At 40.5% G+C, this 24,007-nt stretch overlaps 1 protein-coding gene across 4 annotated transcripts in view; it reads right to left on the reverse strand.

The window, feature by feature from the left end:
• The window catches only part of SSBP2 (single stranded DNA binding protein 2), a 135,026-nt gene that overhangs the window by 36,007 nt on the left and 75,012 nt on the right, over positions 1 to 24,007 (reverse strand). For 2 of the 4 annotated variants that reach the window (XM_058864258.1, XM_058864257.1), the window contains exon 5: positions 8,409 to 8,498. The exons of the other annotated variants lie outside the window; for them this stretch is intronic. In XM_058864258.1, coding sequence (XP_058720241.1) covers positions 8,409 to 8,498 — 90 coding nt within the window. The remainder of the gene's footprint in view (positions 1 to 8,408; positions 8,499 to 24,007) is intronic. 4 annotated transcript variants of the gene reach the window in all.

Raw genomic sequence — 24,007 nt, forward strand, 5'->3', positions numbered from 1 at the left:
ATGCTGGGAGTGTAATTTACTTCCTTCCAGATACAGGTTTCTTGCACTGACATTTTTATCCTGCTTTTAACTCATACCTTTGCTTTTATCAATCACACTTTGTCTCACATAAATTTGCAAAACTTACAACAATGACTAGTCCAGAGAAGTAATCCTGAATATTTCAAATCCTATTGAGACTCAATTGATATTGACCACTAACAAAAATCACATGGTGAGACACAGCTTCACACTTGGTGTGGAGAAGACCTAAATAGCAAACAATTGATTTTTATAACTCAGCCACCTACAGCACAAACATAAACACCACTTATCCTAGCAGCTGAAAATGGAACCACAGATCTTATTTGTACACACTACAAGTGATCTTAAATTAATTGTGCTGCTACTTGAGGTGCAAGTACTGGAAAACAGTTCAAGCTGCAAGAGACATTTCCTCTTGTAATTCTGAAAATGACCCAATCTTTCCATCTATGCATTTAAAAGTTCTAAATGATCACAAGTGAAACAAATCAAAAATCTTTGCTCACGTCTCTGTTTAAAAATCAGTTGCCCAGTTACACATTCTGTGTAAAATACCATTCATCTTCACCTTTTTTGTTTCCAAACTCTACTCTGGGCTAAAAGGTTTGGCATCACTTACTGCTATGTATTACTAGTATTAGTATCCAAAAGATTAAAAATAAGACTGCTGGCCACTTGTATTTCATTTTCCTGTAAGGGAAAATAATATTTCAATATATCTCTTTAAGACTCCAGTGTTTTAGGAAACACTCCAGAGGTGTTTTACACCTACATCTTCCATTCCCAAACCGAAGGGGGTCTGCCCTCCTAGGAGGACCATGGGGAGCCATTAAATATGTGTGAATTGAATTTATCTGAGTTAGGCTGCAATTCATTTTTCATTTCATTGCTTTTCATTTTTCAGTTTCCTCTGTGATTTTTTTTTTGGTGGCATCCCTCTAAGCAGTACCAAATCACTCAAGTTTCAGGACACTCTTCATTAACACATTTTAGTTTTAACCAGGACTGAACACAAAATGATTTTTTGCTGAAGTATTTAGGAGATGAAATTTGGGTTGTACACCGCCCATCTTGCAGTTTACCAGGGCAAACCAAAACAGCTGATTTTATTTATGGTATTTCACATAAAAACGTGTTATTCTCAACACTGGGAGAGGAGTTCTCTCTATATTGGCCTTTCCTGATGACCAAACCCATTTCCATGAGCACGTTCGTCTCTATGCTTCAAGGAAAGATCCCTAAAAAATAATTCCTGTATTTATGGTTTTCTAAGAGAAGACTGACAACTTAAAAATAGCACCAGTAAGAAGTCTGATTTAATTCATAATACAGAGCAAAAGTGTTTTTTTTTTTTTCCCCTCAATTGAAGAGCTCCTTCCCTATCCAGAATTCCAAGTTACAGCAATACCAGCTTTTTAAATAAATTTAATGTTTTATCCCTGGTCAAGGACACCATATGGAAGGACACTGTAACACACACCTTGTTTGGTGTAGAAAAATGAAGAAACAATTCTGTGCTTAACAGAAAGAAAGAAACAAACAAAAAGAATTAGAAAAGCCCCAAACAAAACCTCTGGTCCCCAGCTAGACATCTCTCTCTGAGATGCTGAAAGCCAGATCTGCTTTTAGATGATCTGTAGGAACTGAATTGTTATTACATTTATGTCACTTTGTGGGGAACATCATTATCTGAAGCTCAAGATTTCATAATTGGGACAGAAAATTGCTACGTTCTGCACATAATGCTTAAAGGAATTTTTGAAAGAAATTAGAATTTTATAAAAAGCATTACTTAGATGAATTTTAAACCAGGTAAACAGTTTTTACATTAATTTTATTAAATGCAAATGGAAGGGAAAACAGAGTATTTCAAACATGACAAGCCAAAACATTCGAGATGTAACACCTTAAAAACCCTCAAAAATAAAAATCCCTGTGTTTCTAGAATTTAGACATCATCCAGACAGATGACTGAAAGCATTTTCCCCAGATTGATGAACCTGATGATGATACACGGCTGATTCTTTGGAACAGCTGATTAGCTCCTCAAACTGAGCAGTTTTAATTTGTTCCAACAGTTATGAGCAGTAAAAGCATTTCCACATCTGCAGGGTGGGATTATTGAGGCCAGCAGATTCCGGATAACTTCACTTTTTAGAAGTTGACTTTATTGCTGGTATTTAGGGAAAGGGACCCAAACAGGAGAAAAACACAAACTACTTATAGATCTTTCTAGATGATAATACCCTCTCACATAGTGCAACCAGTCAAAGTAATTTTTAAAAATGGAATATTTAAAAATGCAGTGTGATACTGCTGAGGACAAAAAGGCACATATGCCAACTCTGCAAAGAATTAGACCTATCATTTTATGAATTTGAACATTCCCAGACTGCTCTACTGGGGTGGGTGCATCGACAAACCATGGAGATTCCAAAAATACAATAAAGTTCTTCCTACCAACACGAATTATATAAACTCAGAGGGAAAAAGGTCCCCTTTAAACTCCATTTTTAAAGTTTCTCAGGGCTACCAAAGCTGCTGTCTTTGCTCACACGCTGCATGTGCAGCTCTGGTGACGTTTCATTCTTCCATCACCACGTTTTCACAACCCAGGGTGGTTCTCAAACTTCTGGCACTTCCCTGTGTCTGCCCTGCTTGGAATCTTTAACTTTTCACTCCTTCATCTGCAATTGCCCCACTTGCTGCACTGGAATTGAGGCTGGGTGTGAACACGTGCCAAATCCAGCTAATTCTGCTGCTCTGCTACAGTCTGTAACCATCTCAGTTGTACAGAAAAGTCAATGCTCCAAAAATGGGGAACACAGCGGGGGTGTGATGGATCCTGGGACAGATAACGAGGTGAGGCTGCAGGAAGTGGGCAGATAAAATATGGAGAAACTCTGGAAAACCGGGAGACTGTGTGAGCATTAAGGGGAGAGCTGAAAGAGTTCAAAGGGGTTTAAAAGGAAACAAAACTCTTTTAGACAGGCAGAGACACAGGTGCTGGTTCTGCACAGAGCAAGCTGAGGCACAGCACCTCCTCTGGCTCCAGCTGTGCCATTCTACAGCTGGAACTGGGATTCCTCATTCCCTGCACAAATAGTAACCCCCAGTTGACAATTCATTCCAAAATGGCTTTAAAGAGGTGCTGAGGGATTCCTCCCTCCTCGTCTTCCTTCCTTTAACTGCTTTAACCAAATGCTGCATTTATTGGCTCTGGAATACAAACTCTATTTTTTAACAACGTGTCATGCCATGACTTCACTGTAAATATGGTCAGTATTAAATATGAACTAAAATATTACATTACAGAGATATTTTACAGCCTTACACTACACCTTACAAATCCATTTTCTTTCCATCTGTACGTAGTTCTGCCTCAAAATGCAGGACATGCGTGTTACTAATTTTTAATTTGCTGACTTTGCTTATTCTCACTTAACTAGGTGAAAAACTTTGATTTATATTTATTTACATATGGTAGACATATATTTGTAATGTATTCATATATAATAAATATAAATGTTTATTTATTTATTTATTTATTTATTTATTTATTTATTTATTTATTTATTTATTTTCCCGCCCAGCCTTACTGTTTGAGATATGTATTTATATCTCAAATAGTAAGGCTGGGCAGGAAAATAGAAGTCCTTTCTGCTCATGTGCCTTACTGTAATAACACTCTCCTGAAGCATTAGGTCAGCTCTACTATGGCAAACAAGGCTAAAAATAATACTTGAGAATAATATGTATTGAGCTAAAAAGAGCAGGAGCAGCTGCCACTAGATGGCAAGGCAAGCTCACATTACTTTTCAGGGCTGGGTTTGGGTTGGGTTTTTTTTTCCCCTTTATATAAGAGGAATATGTAACATTTGTATTTCGAACATGGTGTCGACACTTCTCTCCCATGCCATTCCAAGTTTATCTGGTGATCTGAAGTTGGTGAACGAAGCCAACCACTTGAAAAGCCCTTTAGAAAATACAGGCACCACAGAAATAATGTTCAGTGGTAAGTTGAACTTGAAGAGATTTTAACAAATGTGTTGAAAAAAGTAATGTGTTTAAAAGAAAGGGCGCTTCGCTTATGTGTGAAAAGGTACAGACAAGTGCTAGAATTTGACTTTAAACAGAATTACCAAATTAAACAAGTGAACTGTCAATTGGAAAACAACCTGCTCCCCGTACAGCTGCCAGCAGGGTCTCCAGGTGAGTGCCTCTAAAGGCAGTCACGCTCCTCACACAGCCAAACCTTTGGGCAGCCATGGAATACAGGAGCTGAGGACAACTGAGGTTTAATTAAACATACATTGAAGTTTCTCCTAACTGCAGTGCAAAAGCAGCAGCCAGGGTCAGACTCTGAGCAGCACTGGGAGTCAGTAACTTGGAAAACCAGTGAAGGTAAGGTGCCCCTGCCCACACCTGGTGTTGGAACAGGAGGGGCTTTAAGGTCCGTTCCAAACCATTCCATGGTGCTCTCTTCTAAACTCTGAATTTAGGAGTGCTAAAACTGGAAATTTACCTAAAAGGCAAACAAAATCCTGTGAAATCAATAGTTTACATTCTGTTTAAAAACTCCAAACACCTCAATGAACACACTTCCCTTTGGCCTCTGCTCATTTGCTTACTAATACCGACATTGTCCACAAAGATCAAATAAACAGTCTGCAAAAACACAAATGTGACATCTCAAATTATTTAGCTGCCTTCAAACATCAGTAAAGAGAGGGATGGAAATGGTTGTCAGTACCTGAAGGGCAGCAGTTGCACCTGCAAGACTGGATGTGGAAAGCTCAAAGTCTCTGAATTGTATGACCTGAACCTCTTTGATCGCAAGTGGAAGACTTAACTCACTGTACATGAGTTTGTAAGAGCCTTGTGTAAAGCTGTGGCTGCTGACATTATATACATCCACTAACATTAGACCCAGAGGTAATTATTTATTATGATCTTATTCAACCTTTCAGTTGAATATTCAGCTCAGTTACTATGCCAGGGTCAGATGGACTCCAGAACCAGGGACAGAGAGAGCAGGTCATGCTGATATCCAAGACTGGCCATATGAAGAAACTAACAAATGAAGTGGACTAAAAATGTCTAATAATGACACAGAAAATGTCCCAAATTACTTTCTTTTATTATCACAGTAGCTAAGTGCCTTCCTCACATCTTAGCTCCATGTCCAGGATGTTACAGATGGCAAAACTGGAATGAATGAGGTATTTCCAGACTCAGGCTGGGGCTGGTTGGGCATTTCAGACATGTATAAATAAAATCATCTCGCTTCTATGCAATCTAGTACAGTTTCATGACTTCTGTTGCCCAAAGCAGCTGTTTGGGTTATAATACTTGGGGTTGAAGAGTCCTGTATGGCACAGGTGTTGTGCCCCACACATTCAAGTGCTGCTGCTAATGAACCAAGAGCAGGTTCAGGCTCTGTTTCACACCAACTTATTTCCAGAGTCCCACTGCTGCTCAGTCTGAGAGAAGATGAGGACAAAAAGTATGTGTCTATGAACTTAAAGTCACATTCAAACACAAAGACACCAGTGAGGGAACTGAGGCACATCCTAACTCCACATAAACACTGACTTTTCACATTTCACTTTTGACACTGCAAACAATTTGTCTTGAAAACTAAAAAACCCACAAACAAACAAAACCCCCAAAAAACTCATTTATTTGATGACAATAGCTGGGAACAACTCTACCACCTTCCCTGCACTGGGCCATTTTTCCGGACAGTCAGCAGTGCAGTGACCATCATCCCTCACCTGAACTGAAGCATTAAAGTACAACTACACAGAGATACAAGACAAATTCAGCTGCTGGCCTCAGAACTTCTACCTCTGTGGACCAGGCATGAAATGCCACAGGTTGCTAATTAACATCAGTGCTAACGCTCTACCTGCATGAGAAAACCTTTTACAAAGAGCAGAGTTTTGTCACATACTGTCTGAGAAACAGCAATTCTCCAGTATTTCTCTACCTCCAAGTGCTATACCAGCAGACAGCATTATTTTTAAAAAATAAAATATATTTATTTTGTTCTATAAAAAATAAACGTCTGAAAAATCATGTTAGAGGTCAGCAGTGCTGACCAAAAGCAAAGCCTGTTGGTGTTTCTTCATTCCCAGCACATTTTCACCCCTGGACTGTGAAATTCCCCTGATCTGATAAGAACCCACTGCAGCAGCAGTGACCCCACTTTGCTTATGTCCCTGTGGGTGCCCATCCAAAACAGGAGTACAAAACCAAGAGGGAAGAAATTGCTTCAAATCATTTGTGACCCCTGAGTTCTGCAAGCAGAGCTGGCAGGTGCTGGCTGTCAGCAGCTTCAGCTCAGCCTAACCCAAACAACTCCCTGAAAGCAACAACAGGCACCCTTATCATTTGGGGGTGACCTTCCAGATAAATTTCGGGTTAAAGGAATTAAAATGTTACGAGGCCTTTGTGGAGCAAAGTCTCAGTGCACTAAATATAGACACAAGCACCTCTCTCCTGCTCTGCCCATGTGGTCTGACTCTGGAGAACAAACTGTTTGCTGTCATAATCCGGGAGTGAGGGGCAGGTCTTGGCTCCAAACTGCTGGGGGGAAAAGAAAAAGGGCAGCCAGCCCTTAAGAGCAAGACAGATGAACCTGTTCTCTGGGGCTTGTCTTACTCTGGGACCAGAGGAATTGAAGGAGAGGATGGAGAAAGCGCCTCAGGTAAAGGTCTACAGCAGCACCCATGAAGAAAGGAGGAGGTTTTCACCGTGAGTTTCCATTTCTTGCCTGTGATCTCACCTGCGTTTCACAGCAGCAGATGATACCCCTCCATTTTCAAGTTTCACACACGCAGGCTCTGTCTGCCAGCACATTTTCTTGTCTTGGGACGGGCTGACCTTGGTGAGGCTGAGCTCTGATGAAGGTTTCAGAGTCTGGCACTAAGTGCTGCCTGACAACACTGCAGCAGCAGGGCTGTCTGCACTCACACCTCAGGCTCTCACTGGGATGGAACCCTCTGGATTCTGGCTGAGCTCCCCTTGCTGGGATTGCTCCCAAACACATCAGCGCATCCACTACCACACCTGATTTCCAAACTCCTGTATTTTAGCCACACAACTACAGCAAGGATTAATAATGTCTTGAAAAAATGTTCCTTTTCACTCTCAGGCCTCGCAAAAAGAGCAGGATGTCATTGTGGCTTCAAATCAGACTCAAGCCAGATACTGGCATACAATGAGATTTTACCCGCACTCAACTTTCTATCAGCTTGTCTTTCTTACATCTTCAAAGATCTGGAGTGGCTAGAAGTCTATTCACGCTTCCAAAAACAAAACTCCCACATCCTCCTTCTGCACAACCTTTAAAATAGTTACTCTCTCCTCTGTACTTCACACACTTGTCCTATCTGTGCCCCTTCCCCATCCTAGTAGTCATCATAGACAATAACAAAAAAAGTTAATTCCTCTGACATCACAGCTGAAGTGGGAGGCTGAAATAAAAAAAATAAAAAAAAGGCAAAATATTGATATAATCTAAAAATTGAGACAAAAATTATGTGCAAAAGAGCCTACCTAACTAGCTGTTCAAAGCACTAAAAGCAGAAATAAATTAATTAAGGAGTTCTGCCAGCTCCCGAGAATTTTGTGACTGGCAGCAGCCAGATATTTTCCACTTCACTTCCAAGTATCTTTTCATGTGTTACAAATCAAGCCTCAGTTTGCCAGTGTGGAGGAAAACAACTGAGTTTTGGTGAGGAGGAGATGTAAGCCCAGCCTGGGAGCAGTGCAGCCTCAGGTCACAAACACCACGCTGGCCTTGCACTAAAATGTCATTTCTGCCACCATTGTATCCTGTGCTGTTACTGCCCAAAGTCATAAATGGGTGTTCAGCTCCACGTAGGACAAAACTGAACAGCAGCAGCACAAGGTGTAAATCCCTGATTTAACTTTTTAGGCACTTGGGTTGAGATCTTCAAGGTGCAGGGCGATGCTCAGTGGGACATTCTGCATTGCCCAGGCTGAATTCCCACACAAGCTCAGGAATCTGGGCCATGGCTTTAGCACAGAGCTGAACACAACCAATGACATTCTGACTTTAAAATTTCCATGGAATGTTATGTATATAAGCAAGAAATTATTTTAATATTGTACTCAGGCATTTTCAATCTCTGCTAAAAAACTGGCACCATTTCTTGTTCTGTACTATTTCATAAATTAAATACTTGTCAGTCAGGTCCCTTCCTTCCCACCTGTCCACTTCTGTTTAAAAATAAACTCTCAAATATTGCACCACACAGTGAGACATAGTTCAGAACAGGACCTTTTCTGCAAACAGTATTACAGAGGATTTTCTATCCTAAAATTCCTGTAATGATAATTTTTTTTCTGAATACCTGAAAAAACCCCGGTGGTACTGGACCTACTGGCATGCCATCTCCTGGGGGAATGTTTCCTAGCACTGGGCTGGGAGCTGCTGCAGCACTCTGAAAAGAACAAAGGGAGAATAAACCTTTGTCATTGCATGGTAGGCATTAAACCCCCCCTCAAAAAACCCCAAACCTGACCAAAGTGCAGAAAGTAATTCTCTGGATATGTTATTATGCCATTGTTTCATCTGAAGGTAAATTAAAAGTGTTTAGGCTTTTGTCCATACAAGTACCATGATTTGTTGAAATAACAAATGTGTGTTGAGAGGAGGGGTGCCAGAGATAGCACAGGCCAATTAGACAAATGTTGACTAAATTTTCAAAATCTTGTATCTGAGTGTTTCTACATGCACCAGTAATGTAACTTGCATTGCTTGAATGTAACTTGCATACTTATGTGTATGAACAGTCTCACACATGCACAAGGATATACACAGAGCATAAAGAAAGTAATTTATGCATTTTATCAGCAATTTCTAAGCACTTTAAAGATAATTTCAGCAGCCTGTAATATATTTCCACAACAAGAAGAAGCTTCAAAACAGGGCTCTGTTATAAACAGTACTAGAAGGGAGGCTCATGATTCTGCTGGTAATGCTCAAGATTTTACCAACCCCAAAAATAACCACCATGACAAATGAGAAGAATTCAGGTTACGTTTTTGGAAGGGAAAAGAAAAAAGGGATTTCTAAGGAGTGAATCAGAGGATGAAATTAGTTACCTTTGCAAATCCTTCAGCTGGAATAAGCGAGTAAAGAATATTGCTCCTGGCAATTTACACGCAGGAGATTGTCACAGAAAAGAGAAGCCAAACTGCTTCTGTTGTCATGTGTTGGAACCTCAATTACTTTTAATTTCTAGCATTCTTCCTTCCTGCAATGTGTTTCTGTAGGGCATGAGGCTGAATCACCTATAAATGCTCAAAATCTTGTGTGAAAGTACTGGAGCACACAGAATGCTCCTGAGCCACTGGCAGGTTACTAATGACCTGCCAAAGCCTGCCCTGCAGAACACACAGATATTAAATTATCACTCTATTTATTGTGCACTCACACTCCATACCCTAAAGATGCAGATCTGGAAATTGCATTTCCAGGTGTTTGGCACAATACCTAGGAAAGGAAAGAATAATGCTGGAAAGATCTGAAAACTGGCACAAAAGGAGGGATGACCTTTTTCAACCAACCAGAAAGGAAACATTCAGTTAATCACCACAGATTTCTTCAATGGCTTAAACTGTGTTTTAGAATTAAAGTTCTGAACAACTAGCAGTACGATATTTAGCATCCAAGCTCAATGTTCTTTGGAAAAGTCCAGAATGTATCACTCAAATATAAAGTCTGCAAAAGGTGCTGGCTTTCAAAACCTTTTTGCAAGGCTTTGATTCACAAAAAAAAATCCTCTCATAAAGGGTATTATCTATTCAAGGATCAGTGCTAGAACACTGTGGAATTGCAGCTGACAGGGAAAGCCAGCCAGGTGAGCTGGATGCAGCAAACACTTTGGAATCATAATCACAGATGATGCAGGGAGAGGCCACCACAAAGCAGCCAGAGCAGCCTGGGAAGCTGTGGCCAAAAAAGGTGGTGCTCTGCCAGCCACTGCCACTCATGTCAAATCATTACTTTGCTATCACACCCATTTCTGAAGGAAAACAGGAGTAAAAGCTGTTGGTTTGCTGTTGTTGGGGTTTCTTTTAAGGAAATACAAGCTCTTTAAGCATCAACATGCAATAAACCCACGACAGGCACAGTCTGAGTGGAGCATGTTGGATGCACTTCTGCAGGTTTTCTGGATGAAGGATGACAACAGCAGCACCAGTGATGGAGAAAATCGATGATGTTAAAAGCCTGAGCATCTCCAAATGCCCAAAAGAGCCTGAGCTGCAGTGGCTGACCAAGGAGGAGCAGCTCATTAAAGGGGCACTGATGGGCTTTATTACAGCACCATCATCCCCGAGTGCCCTGGGCTGAGTCACCTCTCTTGCCATGGGACATGTCCTTGGGATGAAGAGCTCCCACAGGGATACAGCACCCTGCTGCTGACACCCTTTCCCTCTTTAAAAACTATCTTTTAAAAAATAAAATGGCAAATTTAGTTTAAAAATAGAGGGGGAGGGGGAAATAATGACTATTCCAAAATGCAGGGAGAAAAGGGTTAAAGTTACAACTGTTAGCCATTTGCTGTCCTAAAATGGCTTTGTAAGAAATACACCTAAAAATAACATTTTCATTTCATTTCTGCATCTCCCCTGCCCTGCACCTGCGAGAGAAAGGAGGGAGGGCTCAGAGTCTGCGTGGCCAGAGCAGCAGGGCAGTGTTACTGACAGCTGCAGTGCCTTTCCATAACTGTAAGAATTCTGCAGTTACAGGCATCCTGCAACACTCTCAGGTGTTATAGAAACCTCCATTTCTGCCCTTCATTATGCAACTCATTGGGGCTTTTTTTTTTCTGTTTTCATGTTTGTTTGGGATTTTCTTCCCTGATGGGCAATGAAGTCCCACAGCCAGAAATAAAGTATTTTCAGTGTTTTGGGTATATTGCGTTTTCTAGCTCGTGCTAAATAATGAATCTTTTAAGAACTTCTACCAGGTAGATCAATAAACAAACCTGCAACTGCTGCATGGAAATATTCTTATTTATTCTATACTGATGAATTATTCATTCTTTTTCCATAATCCCATAGCAAACCATGGCCTCCTTTTGCATGCCTTACAAGTTGTTCATCATTTATACTTCCATTAGTTTGACATTTTAAATATTTGCAAATTGCTTTCCCTGCTTTTCATAAAAAGATAAAATTGGAAAATTTAGATGGTATAAACTCTTTGTACAGTAGCTTACCTCCTTAAAAATGGAAAACTGTATTTGCTTTTATAGCTAAAATAGTGAATTTATACTAATGAATTTATAATAATTTACAATTATTAATTAAAACTGTGTACTTGAGTTAAAGTTATTATGGTCATTTCTTCCCAAGCTACTCTTAGCAATGCAAAAATAGATTATTATAGTAACTAATAAAACTGGCTATGGTTTAGGATGGATTTTATAATAAAGAAATCACAAAGTAAATAAAAGGTAAAGTAAAATAATTTAGCTATTCTGCTAGAAGAGTATCTGAAGTATAAAAATCCAGAGATAAACCTGCAATGCTCGTTTTTTGCGGCCATCTCAACAAGTGGTTGGTGAGGGAAGCTTACAAAGAATTTAATTTGAAACCAAAGAATTCTACAAAGAAATTACTTGACTTTATGAAAATCCTCACCCGGCTCATTCTTTCACCAAGACATTCAATTTCAGGTATTTTGCTTACAGTAAGACTTCCTTATTTTTAACTAAAGTAAGCAGTTTACTGCATGTTACCAAATTTGTCCACTCAAGGGAGAGTTCTGTTTTTAAGAAGTCCCACTGATGGTAAATTATGTAATCTACTGGATGTTGGAGGAGAGGAGTTAGACCTTACAAATAAAAGTGCTGGACACCAATTCCCTAATCACCTCACCCTCCTGCACATCAGCCCCAAATCTGCTCTTCTAATTTAGGAATATAGTATTCTTCATATATTCAGACAGACAACCAAAGCGTGCGTCTCCAGACAAAGTTATTTCCATTCTGCCATGGAAGGTACAGACACAATCAGCTGAACCAGAGCAGAAGGGATCAACATCAGGATATTTTTGTGTATGCTGGTATGGGGTTAATGAAAGAAATTGAACAGCGAATGTGGAATATGAAAGACAATGCAGGGAAACCACAACCATGTTTGAAATGCTGGTGAGAGCAGTACAGTCAGAAGGAAAACCAGAAAATGTCAAAACTTAAACAATTGCTGCTTTTTTTTTTTTCCTTTTCTCCTTTTTTGTTCTGGGGAATAAGTATCTGGTACAATAACTCAGGAAGTTATGGGAAGTAAGGAATTTAAATGTAGTTGGTGGCTGGTTTGGGTTTTTTTCTGGAAAGACAAGTGATGGATGATTACTATTTCCAGTCATATTTACCACATGTTTAATTTCTGGTCACTGATAGCTTTGAAGTGCCAGACATACTGCAGCCATAAAAAAAACACCAAAATTTACTTTTGTAAACACTTCAACTTGTAACTTACCAAGTTTCTAAGACATCAATTGGTTCCTGTAACAGACCTTCCCTATTTGTACCCATCACAAATAAAAGAAGTATTAAAGGAACTACACTGATTAACCACTAGCAACCCCCTCGTTTTCTCCAAGAGGGAACATAAAACTACTTATCACTCTGAACAACAAAATAAATAAAATTCAAAAAACTCCCCAGCACTCTAAACAAGTCTCTGTGCCTTTCACAAACCCTTTGAACACTTGGCTGTACACCAAGCAACCAAAACCCCCAGACTGAGCAGCCTTGGCTTACTCAACACAGATTGGAAGGTCATGGCCAAAAAAGGTGGACTCATCACACTGAAAGAGGCAGGTAATTTGAAAGATCTGGATCATGAGACCTAATTAAATCCTGGCGTAGCTCCACTGATATATATTTGTCTAAACTGCTTAATTTCTGTTGTGTAACAGGAAGGCATTCACATGACAGCACAAGTCTGAGAAGTGGAATTGTGGAAGGTCATTCCTTAAAACTTCTGTTTTCCTCCAGTCCCAGCTCCCTATGGTTTCATCTGGACTCTGGTATTTTACTTCTCTTCATTCCATCTTATTTATGGGAAATAGAGAATAATAAAAATAATGATGTCATCAGAGCAGATTAAAAAAAATCATATTTAATCCTTGGAAATACAAAAAAGTTAGGGAAGAGCAGACTTGCTGCTGCTGCTGCTGCTGCTGCTGCTGCTGCTGCTGCTGATGATGATGATGATGATGATGGTGATGGTGAAGGTGCCAACTGAGACTTCCCCCATCCTTCTTCCCCAAGAAAAAATTCCATCCCCAAACCCACCTCACTTTAGCAAAGCTTCCCCATATCTGAAGTGGGATCCGAGTTTGTATCCCAGTGCCCAGTCTGGGGATTTCATCCTGCTTAGCTGAGACACAGAAATTGCATTACAGTGCTGAAAACTGGCTACTGGGTTGGAATATAAATTAATTTTGAGCAAAGCTTTGTTATCAGTGAATAAAAGGACTTCAAATTTCTGTTAAAAGACAGCATTTCCATTCTGTCTCTCAGCTGCTGCTTCTTGTATTATTAAGAACATAACTTCCAGACAAGATTTTCTCAAAATTATAGTTATAAAGAAAAGTTATTTAAAAGAAACCTTCATTACTGCCCGGAAGTTAATAAAATCAGTACTTGGAGTAGGTATCAATGGATGGTTCACTCACAAAAAGGTGCAAGAGTAATTTCTGTCGTAGATATGGAAATAAACCTATGCTATTCTTTTCAATTTCTGCCCAGTCTTCTGGGTTATTTTTTTTCCAAAACAGACCTGTACTGAAAAGCAGAATACCCAGCTTTCCTCAGTCAGAGGACCACAGAATCACAGAATGAGCCAGGTTGGAAAAGACCTTTGAGATCATTGAGTCCAACCTATGACCCAACACCCCCTCATTAACCAGACCATGGCACTCAGTGCCACGTCCAGCCTTTTTATAAACCCCTCCAGGGATGGTGACTCCAGCACCTCCCTGGGCAGCCCATCCCAGTGCCCAGTCCCTCTTTCAGTGACGTTCTTCATGAAGATTCAGAAATGATACTTTGAGCAATGCTTCCAGCCCATTTTCTGGGAAGGCAGGGCACTCATTTGAGGTGAAGCCAGGTGTGTCTGAGTGCAGGGTCCCGGCCACGCAGCAGCGCCGTCAGCCCCAGCAGGAACCACCACGCTGCCGACAACAAAAGGCACTTGAGGACACAAAACGCTGCTGCTGTTGAAGCCTGGAGCCGAGTTGCAGTGATATTTCAACAAAATGACTTCTTTTCCAGAAGTGACACTTACACCCCTCCTCCAGACTCCCTGGAGACCGAGGCAGCTTTGCTCGGCAGCCGCAGAATCCTCCGCACGTTCCCCGCGCTGCTCTGCTCCCGTTTCGCTCCAGGATCACAGCAAGGGCCACTGCAGACCACGGGTCTGACCCCTGCCTGCCCCTGGAACACGCTCCTCCTCACACAGGGAACGGCTCAGCCCCGACATGTTCTGTCTCCAGCTGGATTTTTAAATTCCAGATATTCCCTGTGCTCAAGACATGCCCTGCTGCACAAAGGGGGCTGATGGCTGCTCATCCTTTGTTCCTTCTCCCCCAACATACTCTTCCATTTTTTTCCATGCTGTACAGATAATTCATGGTTGGTACAATTGTGCTAATTGGACTAGTATGACAAGACTATCTCATACCCCGACTTCCCCTAGCAATTAAGTGGTTGGCACACTGTCTTTTAATCATTTAATTAATCTAATTGTTAAACCCACTTTATTTTCCAAAGATTTTAAGATTGCCAGAGTATTGTATCCCAGTTCTTATGGCCCAGCACTCCACATGAGTCAAGTGCTTTTCCATTTTAGGAATACAGTGATTATTAAGATGAAAGTTTTTCTGTATCTCTCAGTCCTTTCCAAGTTATGAAACAAATGAACAAATATGCTGTGAGCTGAAAGACTAAAATTTGATTATGAAATGCAAAGTAGCCTGGTTTGGGGTTATCCTCAGGTCGCCTGGGAGTGATTCAGCAATGCTGGCAATACATGCACAACTTCAGAAAGGAAAATACACCAAAAACCCCTCAGTAATTCCCTCACAATTCAAAATGGATTTTTGTCTCCATATGTAGCTGACTGGGAAAGTCATATGCACAAAGAGCTAAATTTTACTTCAGAGAGACCCGAATTGCAAAATTTACTTTATGATGAAACTGCTTTTCTGCTTCTCCAGAGTCTGAAAAATTGTTCATTTATGTGTTCTTGTCTGGACCTTCATGTCATGAAATTCCTTTTCAATAACCTGTATTTAATAACATATAAATACCAATTTACTAAGATACCAACCATGGATTCATCTCTGCTTTCCAAGTCTGTGCTCCCTAAGTTATTCTTCCATCCTAAAATGTGAAAACATGTGACTTCAGAACACTAATTATGACAGCGCATTTTCATAGACAGAACTTACTGAAGCATCCATTTGGGGGTTTTATTTGAACATTAGCTCCATTATCACTGGAATTAGTGGTACACAGCACACAACACACTACACACTTCAGAGTCCCTGGACTGAATTTCATTGCTTTAAAACCAGTTGTATTTCTTCTGTGTGCAGGTGCTGATGAATAAATACTTAATTCCCTAACAAGTATGTGTTCATTCGAAGAAAAATAGGATAAATTTAAAACTTATAGAAAGCTAGCCTCTAAAGTATCTCATTTTCTCATGTTGCCTGAATATCTATCTTTGGATAAATGTAACTTGTTGAGCAGAGAGTTAACACCTCTAAGTGCTAAACCAGAATTAGGCACTGTGCTTATGGAGACCTCACATTTTCATGCTGGTGACTATTTGCTATGAAGGAGTTATAGGGTATAGTCAATGAGCAACAGAAGCCACTCAGCCCACTCCAGGGGGTACCAGATATCAAGGAATTTCCTTCCATCCATCCATCCATCCATCCATCCATCCATCCATCCATCCATCCATCCATCCATCTATCCATCCATCCATCCATCCATCCATCCATCCATCCATCCCTCCTCCCATCCTCCACATACAACAAAGGCAGAGCAAGGCTCAGGCCTCCAGGAACCTGTTTTCTGGATGTCCTTTGAAAAGAAAAACAAACTTTAATTCCCTTTCTTTGGGAATTTGATCCAAGAAAACCCAAGCCTGTGAGTGTCCAGCACGCACCCCAGGGCTGGTGAGCGTTGGGGCAAGGAGAAACAGCCTGGCAGGAAAAACCCTGGCTCCAAACATGACCAAACTCGCTGGTCCCCAAGTCACAGAGCAGAGCAGGTGAACCTGTCTCAAGTGGCTCCTCCCCAGGGAACCAATTATTTTACACCCTATGGTGTGAAAATCCATAGCAGTGATAATGAGAGTTTGAATCTTTCAGGGTTAACTACCTCCTACAGTTCTTAAGCACATATTTAAAATCTTATTGTCCTGCTTATTTTATCATTATTTGGGTTTTTAGGAGGTGCCCACATGGACACTGAAGGGATGGATCCTTGCACAGCTATTCCACCTGGCTGGTCCACAGACTACTGGGTCACCCACACAGGAAACAGCAGCACTGACAGTGTATTTTTAAATACATTATGTTATACAAGGAACTAGATTCAAAATTCAGCTGATGCAAGAATGATTGCTGAAAACTTCTGCTTCACCATGTAATTCTCCATTGCACTTCATTAAAAAAAAAAAAAAAAATCAGCTAAACCCAGGAATATTGTATGAAAAATTGCCTTCATAAACAGTTTTATACATGCACAGATTGCATATAGAAACAGACTGGGTTTAAATGAGAATTATGTGTATATGTATCTTCACTAAAAATGCACATTTTGCAGTGAAGGAACAGTTATAAAGTAAAGCAGGTATAAACCCCCTTGTTTACATAAATAAATCAGGTCACATTACACAGATCCAAAATAAAAGCAAGCTTGTTTTCCCAAGGTTCCTGAGTCTGTGAGTGCAGACCTGTCAGGGTCACCTTCACCTCAGCACTGTGTCCAAGATGACCTAAAACGCCCGAGATTAATGTGAGCACTTAGTGGTTGCAATAATCCATATTTCACTATATATAAAAAGCTGGCTTCCTCCTCAACTATCACAGAGAGGCTTACAGAAGGAAAAGTAGAGACAGATCCAGTTTAGCTCTGTAATTTAAAAAAATTATCTACAGGAGAGCAGCAGTCACCCAAGTGCCACCTGAACAGCCCCTGGCCCACAATGTCTTTGGAATTAAGTTTAAGCTGAGGTTAAAGCACAGCAGAATGAGAACCACGTAATGTACAGGCTGGAAACAAGAGAAAATGAGAATTGAAGTCAATTTGAAGCATTCTCCCCGTACGACAGAGGCATTTTCCAGGAGGAGGAAAATGTGGCTTTTATTGGGATTGCTCTAAACAGCAGCCAAGGCACAGAACTCTGAAGCTCTCCCATTCTACCATTTCCTCTTCTTCACTTCCAGTCCTAAGCCTTCCCATCCCTCAAAACAACTCCAGCCTTTTCACTCTCTGGAGACTGCAGCCCATCACACAAAAATAAGCAGGTTTCTGCAGGCAGAGGGTCCCAGGGGAGGGATATTCTGCTTCCTACAAAAGCTGACAAAACTTAAGTGTCAGGTAACAGTGGATAATTGTTGTACTTCATTTAACTGCCTCATCTACCCTAATAGCCTGCACAGAGCAAGTGCCGATGAAAGGGACTGCAAATTCCTGGGATGGTGAAGTTTCTTTCCTGCAATTACCTTAGAGCTGCTCACCTGTGTGATTGATGTCCCTTGTGCCTCCAGCTTCATATGAAATGAACAGAAAACACTTTTGATTCTCCCTGCAAGTACCACTCCACAGAAGGGACTTTCCAGGATCTCTTTTCCAGAAAACACCCTTTTTTCTCATTCTTTATGGTTATCATTTGCATGGGTATTTTACTAATCAAGATCATATCCATCAGAGGCTGTTCTACTTTCTATGCACTCAACTTGGTACCTCTTTAGAATGTCTGGAGTGTTTCATTCCTACTCAGGTCTATTTCATCTGCTGCATAATTAAAATGTTACCACTCCAACCTGAAAATCCAAGAGAAATGTGCAAAGTTTGTAGAAAAGGACAATCAAGGGGTTATTTTTAACCTTAGTGGCCCCACTTTGGTGTTACTCCTGTATGAACTTGTATTTGCAAATTTACACTTTGTGCAATTGTACACATAGCAAAATTCACATTTAGCTCAGCTACTTCAGGTTGGTGAAAGTCTAGCTAGAGCAGACTGCATGAAACAACTTGTAATCTTCAGACTGAAAACCACCCTAAAACACAGTACAATGTGTGAAAAGGTGACAAATATATGAGTTTAAATATATACAATATGAAGCTTGGAAAGAATTTTTTACCTCTCAGGTTAAGGTAACACTATCACAAACTGTTACCAGCCACAGGAATGAACTTGTACAGGTTTTGCAATTATTTTTAAAATCCTTCTTTGTGCCCAGGAGAGTGTGTGCATTTTCAGCATGACAGTGACAAAAGCACTGAAGAAAAAAACCCAAAACAAACCAAAACCCAAACCCAAAAAGTGTCTTATTATTTTTCTCAGTTTCATTGTTAAATCCTTCTCATCCTCAACTCCACCTGTGGTGCCCATTCCTGATGTGTTCCTCAAGCACTCAAGTTGTGCATGTATTGGTTATTTTGGAGCAGGAAACAAGGTTTTTAAACAAAATGAGTTTTTGCTGCAATACAGTGCCAAGACAAAATTACAGGAGGCAAAGAAAGGCTGCTTGGTGTTTTCCAGTTGAAGTTGTGCCACGGTTGAAATGTCAAGGGAAAGGTGTGTGGTACCTGCAGGGACGCTCAGGGCATCCCCAAAACCCCAGACCTGGCCAGGCTCTGACCCAACAGGTCCCACCAATGCCTGGACCTCGGAGAAGGCTTTTGGGGTGACCTCTGGGGGTCTCAGGAGGACAGGAGGGTGGGGAAGGTAAATGCAAATGCTCCCATTAGTGCAGTTCTGAGTCACCTCCACCCCCACAATTAAAGAAGAAAGGGCAGGAAGTTCAAAATGCGATTGCAAAGGGCATCTTTAAACTGCCCACGGGTCTCAGGATCCTTGTAACCAGCATTTCACTCCAGAGATGGGAACATTTTGCACAGGCAACCCTCCCCCATGCACTTTTTAGGTTGTTGCTTTTGGCTAAGGCTGCTGCTACAACAGGAAATAAAAATTATATTACTCAGGAAGGAAGCTAATGAGTTTCCCCTCCCCCCAGTGCCATTAGACACTTCCTGAATAAAGGAGAAGCACATTAATATAAAGAACGGCCCTACGTGAGCAACCAGGGGATGAACAGCTCCGGGATTAAAGCTGAATTCCATCTCTGGATGGACAAGGAATACCAGGTCAGCTGCCCTGAGGCACCACCTCACTGCCCCTGCCTTACCCATCCTGCGCTCAAAACACCCAAAATCAGCCATGATTTCATCACTTCCTCTGGCAGAACATGCCAGGAGATAAAACAGCTCCTTGTAAGGAGTGTTTTCCATGTGCTTACTCTGTTCATTTTGCTTTATTGTTCTGAATTTAGGAGGCTGCTTCATAAAACCCCAAATCTGGGCTTTTATTGTTCGGTTTGTTTTGAGAGTTCTTGAAGCTGAGGGATCTCCCAGTCTGGGAAATATCCAGAGGCTGAAAAATAAACTAAATACCCAGTGCCAGATTCGTGGAAGCTTAGTGATTGACCCTGCAGTGTTAATAACATTCAGCACTATTTTAAAGATGCAGTAGCTTTTTCAGTGATCAGAATGTAAATATTTTTGTGTTGATATTAAGACTTGTGTCAAAAATCAACTTTTCCATGTAGTTCATCCGTATTAGGTACTTTGCACTGTAGTTACCTCAATTCATTCTTGGCATGTTGTTTTCTTTTTTAGATTAAATTACAGTAAGTAATTTAAGGGGCAACTCTGCGAAAATATAAGTGAGGGCCATCTGAAGTTAAAAAATCCAGAGGAGTGAAGTTTTGCACCTGTTGTCAGTCTTCACAGGAGCCAGCTTTCCCAGCAGAGGAGCACCACTCACACAAAATAAGGGAGTTTAGAGCTATTCAGCACAAGCTGGACTTTTTTGACCACCCCAGTATGACCAACAGTGACTACTGCAGTACTTGGAAAATCTACTTTTTTGTTTTGGCTTACTCTGTTCTCACTCTCTTTTTTTCCTGTCCAACAAATATCTTGTTTTCTTGACTTCTTTAGGCTCCTCCCAATTCCTCGATCCACCAGTCCTTTTTACCTCTTTTGATTTTAGTTGCTAAGACTTAATGGGAGCCTTGAAAAATAAACCACATTTTTGAGTTTAACTCTTACTGGTAAAAATGAATGGGGAATAAAAGCGTCCCTCCTGGCACCCTGTCTCTGCCACAGGCACAGTCCTCATCCAAAAAGATAAAACTAATGAGAACAGAGGGATTTCCTGCCACAGTTTCTCCAGCTTCTGTACTCTGTAACATCTTCTGTATCTAAACTATGGCTCAGAATTATTCTATGTGCCAATCAGAGAGCTTTAATTTCAGACAAGACCTAAAGGTGTAGAAAACAAAGTAATTAAAAGTGTAACTGACATAATTTCACCTTTACACATCCTCTTCCTAGTGCTACAATACATCTGTTGTTTTATTGTGCTCATATGATAAAATAGGATGAAATTTCATGATCACAATGAGACATTTCAGAGTGTGTCTGACACGGGATGTTCGCTTTCCACCAGGAGCTGAGACACTTGGATTTTTGTGTTCCGAGGAAATCGAGATGTGTAAGAAGCCACCGTGACATGGGGCGTGTGGAGCCTCAGGATTTAATTACAGGATCCTGGTTTTTAAAGAGAAGCCACACAAAACCATGTTTAGAAGCAACAGGAATGAGTGATTTAACCTGTGTGGATTAAATTCCTTTGCTCCTCACTGTGAGTAAACAGTGTGTTAGCAACGCCCATGTACAACACCTAAAAGGCAAAAAGATGGGGGGAAAAAAAGAGAAAAGAATCCAAAATATATAATTATAATTTGTTTACCCATTTAAGAAGTATAGCTATTATTTGCAGCCAGAGCTAGCAGCCTTTGGCCACGGTTCTGAACATACCTAACGAGTGTTGTGAACAACAAACCAAGTTTAAATTATTGAAGAGGAATTCTCCAGGAAGCAGGAGGATGAGCTGGGCAGACGCCAGAACCACCAGCCAGGTTTTGTCGTGGGGACCCTACCTAAGCTGGAGACCTGCACAACACAACTCTTGGACAGAAACAATACATCGTTCCCAGAAAAATAAAAAGGACACACGTGCACAAAACCTTCCACGTCTCTTCCTCCCTGAAACTAAATGTTAGTGAACGGTTAAATTTCAACTTGTTTTAATTCCACAGAAAGGCAGGATAACTCTGCAAGGAATTAATGCTAAATGAACCAAAATTCCCCCTAAAAATAAGAGATTGGGTTGTTTTTTTTAATTGTTTGCCACATTCAAAATGTTACATACTCCAAATTTGAGCACAAATATATCTGAGTGTGTTTTGTTCACACTCCTCACAGAGCCTGTCATTAATCACCTGCCAACATGCAACAGTTCCCAGCTTCTCCCAGCACAGCCCCTCTGCATCTGTGGCTCCTGATACCAGCACACTGTCCTGAGAGCAGGCCAAACTGTAAACTCACAGAACGTTTACCCACAGTTTTTCTTATCAGTTGCAGCTAAGCAAGAACAACATCTGACCTTCACACAGCCCCTCCAATTGTTGCCCTACTACTCAACAACCACCTTTCCCTTCATTTAGGAGGCAGTGAACATTACATTTAAAAATGAAGGCATGAAATCATTAAATTTCTCTGCTTTTGTTTGATTTATTTGGTTTTGGTTTTTTTTTCTGATAACATGTAGCAAACAGTGCAAAAGGAACTAAATATCATCCTGAGATTAAAAAAAGGGTTTTTAAGTAGCACAGGAATTTTTCAACTTTGGCATTCCCCTGGGCACAGCGCATTTATCTGGCCTGCAGGTGATGCTCTCAGCATGCCAGCCCCAGCCCAAACCACAAACTCTGCATCCCTAGATACAGATAAAATATAAGTATTCTAAAAGATGAGGATAAAGACAACAAGAGACCTTTATTCTATGGGGTTTTTCACCTCCCTTGAAAGAAAGGACTCCCAAATAATGAAGCAATAATTACTCTCACACCCTTATATTAGCATTCATTTCACACACCCTGTCGTGCTTTTTGTTCAGAGAATTACTCCATAGGCTAAAAAAAAAAAAAAAAAAAAATCAGAACTGCTTCATATCCATTTGTAATTCAGTAAGGTTTTTAATTTTTGGCATATCATACTGACACTGTCACTTAATATCCATATGAAGAGCAAGTTTCCTTTCACCTGGAGATCCCCAAAGTGCTGGGCACAGAAATCTGTTTATCTTGATGGTATTCAACATCTTTGAAATTAAGATAGGAATATTCAAAGAATGCCTCCCACACCAAGCCTAAAGATAGAAATTTTTCATTCCCATTGTATATTCTGAACTCCAGAGCTGGCAGTTTCGGAGTTCGGAATTTCTGAGTGCACCATTTTTGCTTCAGAAGAGGGAAAACACTGAACAATGATTTCATCAGAGCTCGAAAAATATTTTAACCCTTATTTAAAATGAGGTCCATTTTGTCCTCAGGGAGAGACCCACCTGTTCTGCACCACTTTGACTCCTTTGTAAGGCATAAGCACCACATTTATGTAGCTCTAAATCACCATTTCAGAGCCACATGATACAGCAAAAACCTTTTGAACTGAATTTCCAGAGGTGAGATAACTCAGTTCTGACAAACTGAGTCAAGTTGTGCTTCACTGCTGCAGTTAAGACTTTAAACAATACCACTGAAACATAAATTTTAATATTTACAGCTAATACAGGTGTTGCACAGGGCTGTTTTGAAGCTAAATCAAACACTTTGAGGCACTGGTACTTAACGGTAACAACTTCTTCAGCTTCATGGCAATGGATATCCGAAATTGAAAAACTTAAATAAATAAGGAAGGGGGGGAATAACTATCATCAAAGTAAAACAAAAGCCTTCCCTGACATATCTTTTCAAAAAGAGCAGATGAAGCTTCCCTGAAAAGTCACCTCATTATTTAATGGTTCCTAACAGTTTCCTACAATCTTGCACAACCATTATATATTTAAATAAATAGCAGTTTCTTTGGTGTAGTAATAACAATGAGGAGTATCTTAATAGAAATCAGCAGTCTGTACCTGGGGGGGCAAAATAACTCCAGACCAAGCAGGATATAACTTCTCTGGGGACCGAGGAGACCTTGTGTGTAAACTGTCAACTCCTTCCTCTTCCCTCAGCAGCACGAAAGGAAACATTAAGGGTGGGACATCACTCGCTTCTCTTACAAAGAAATGCCAGGGATCACAGATACCACACAAAAAATACCTGTATCATGAGCAGAAATGATTAATTTTATTCAGCAGGGAGAAAAACAAAAGCCCTGTAATTGCAGTATTGCTAGCTAACACTGGAGGAGAGAGGTGGAGTAAATACAAAGTATGTACAGCTGGACTCTTTTTTACTTCCTGGTAGCAAAGAGGGAAATAAACCCCTAGGATAAAGTTATTTTTAAGAAATGGAGCAAGTTAAATTGTTAAAACCTTACCAGAATTTAAGGGAAGAGAGTGCACTTACAGGCATCTACAGATGCTTGCATCTGTCCCAGCTAAATCTCACTTAATGAGATTTATGTCAATTTCATTCAAAATTAAGTTATGTTGCAAGAAGAACCTCTTACTCCAAAATTATTTAATTTATGACTTACAAGCAGGTACTGAGGTCAGACAAAACTCAGGGCAGGGAACATCTGATCCTTTTTACTGCAGTGAGTGACTGAAATTA

The sequence above is a fragment of the Poecile atricapillus genome, chromosome Z (assembly GCF_030490865.1).
Source record: "Poecile atricapillus isolate bPoeAtr1 chromosome Z, bPoeAtr1.hap1, whole genome shotgun sequence".
Taxonomy (NCBI): domain Eukaryota; kingdom Metazoa; phylum Chordata; class Aves; order Passeriformes; family Paridae; genus Poecile; species Poecile atricapillus.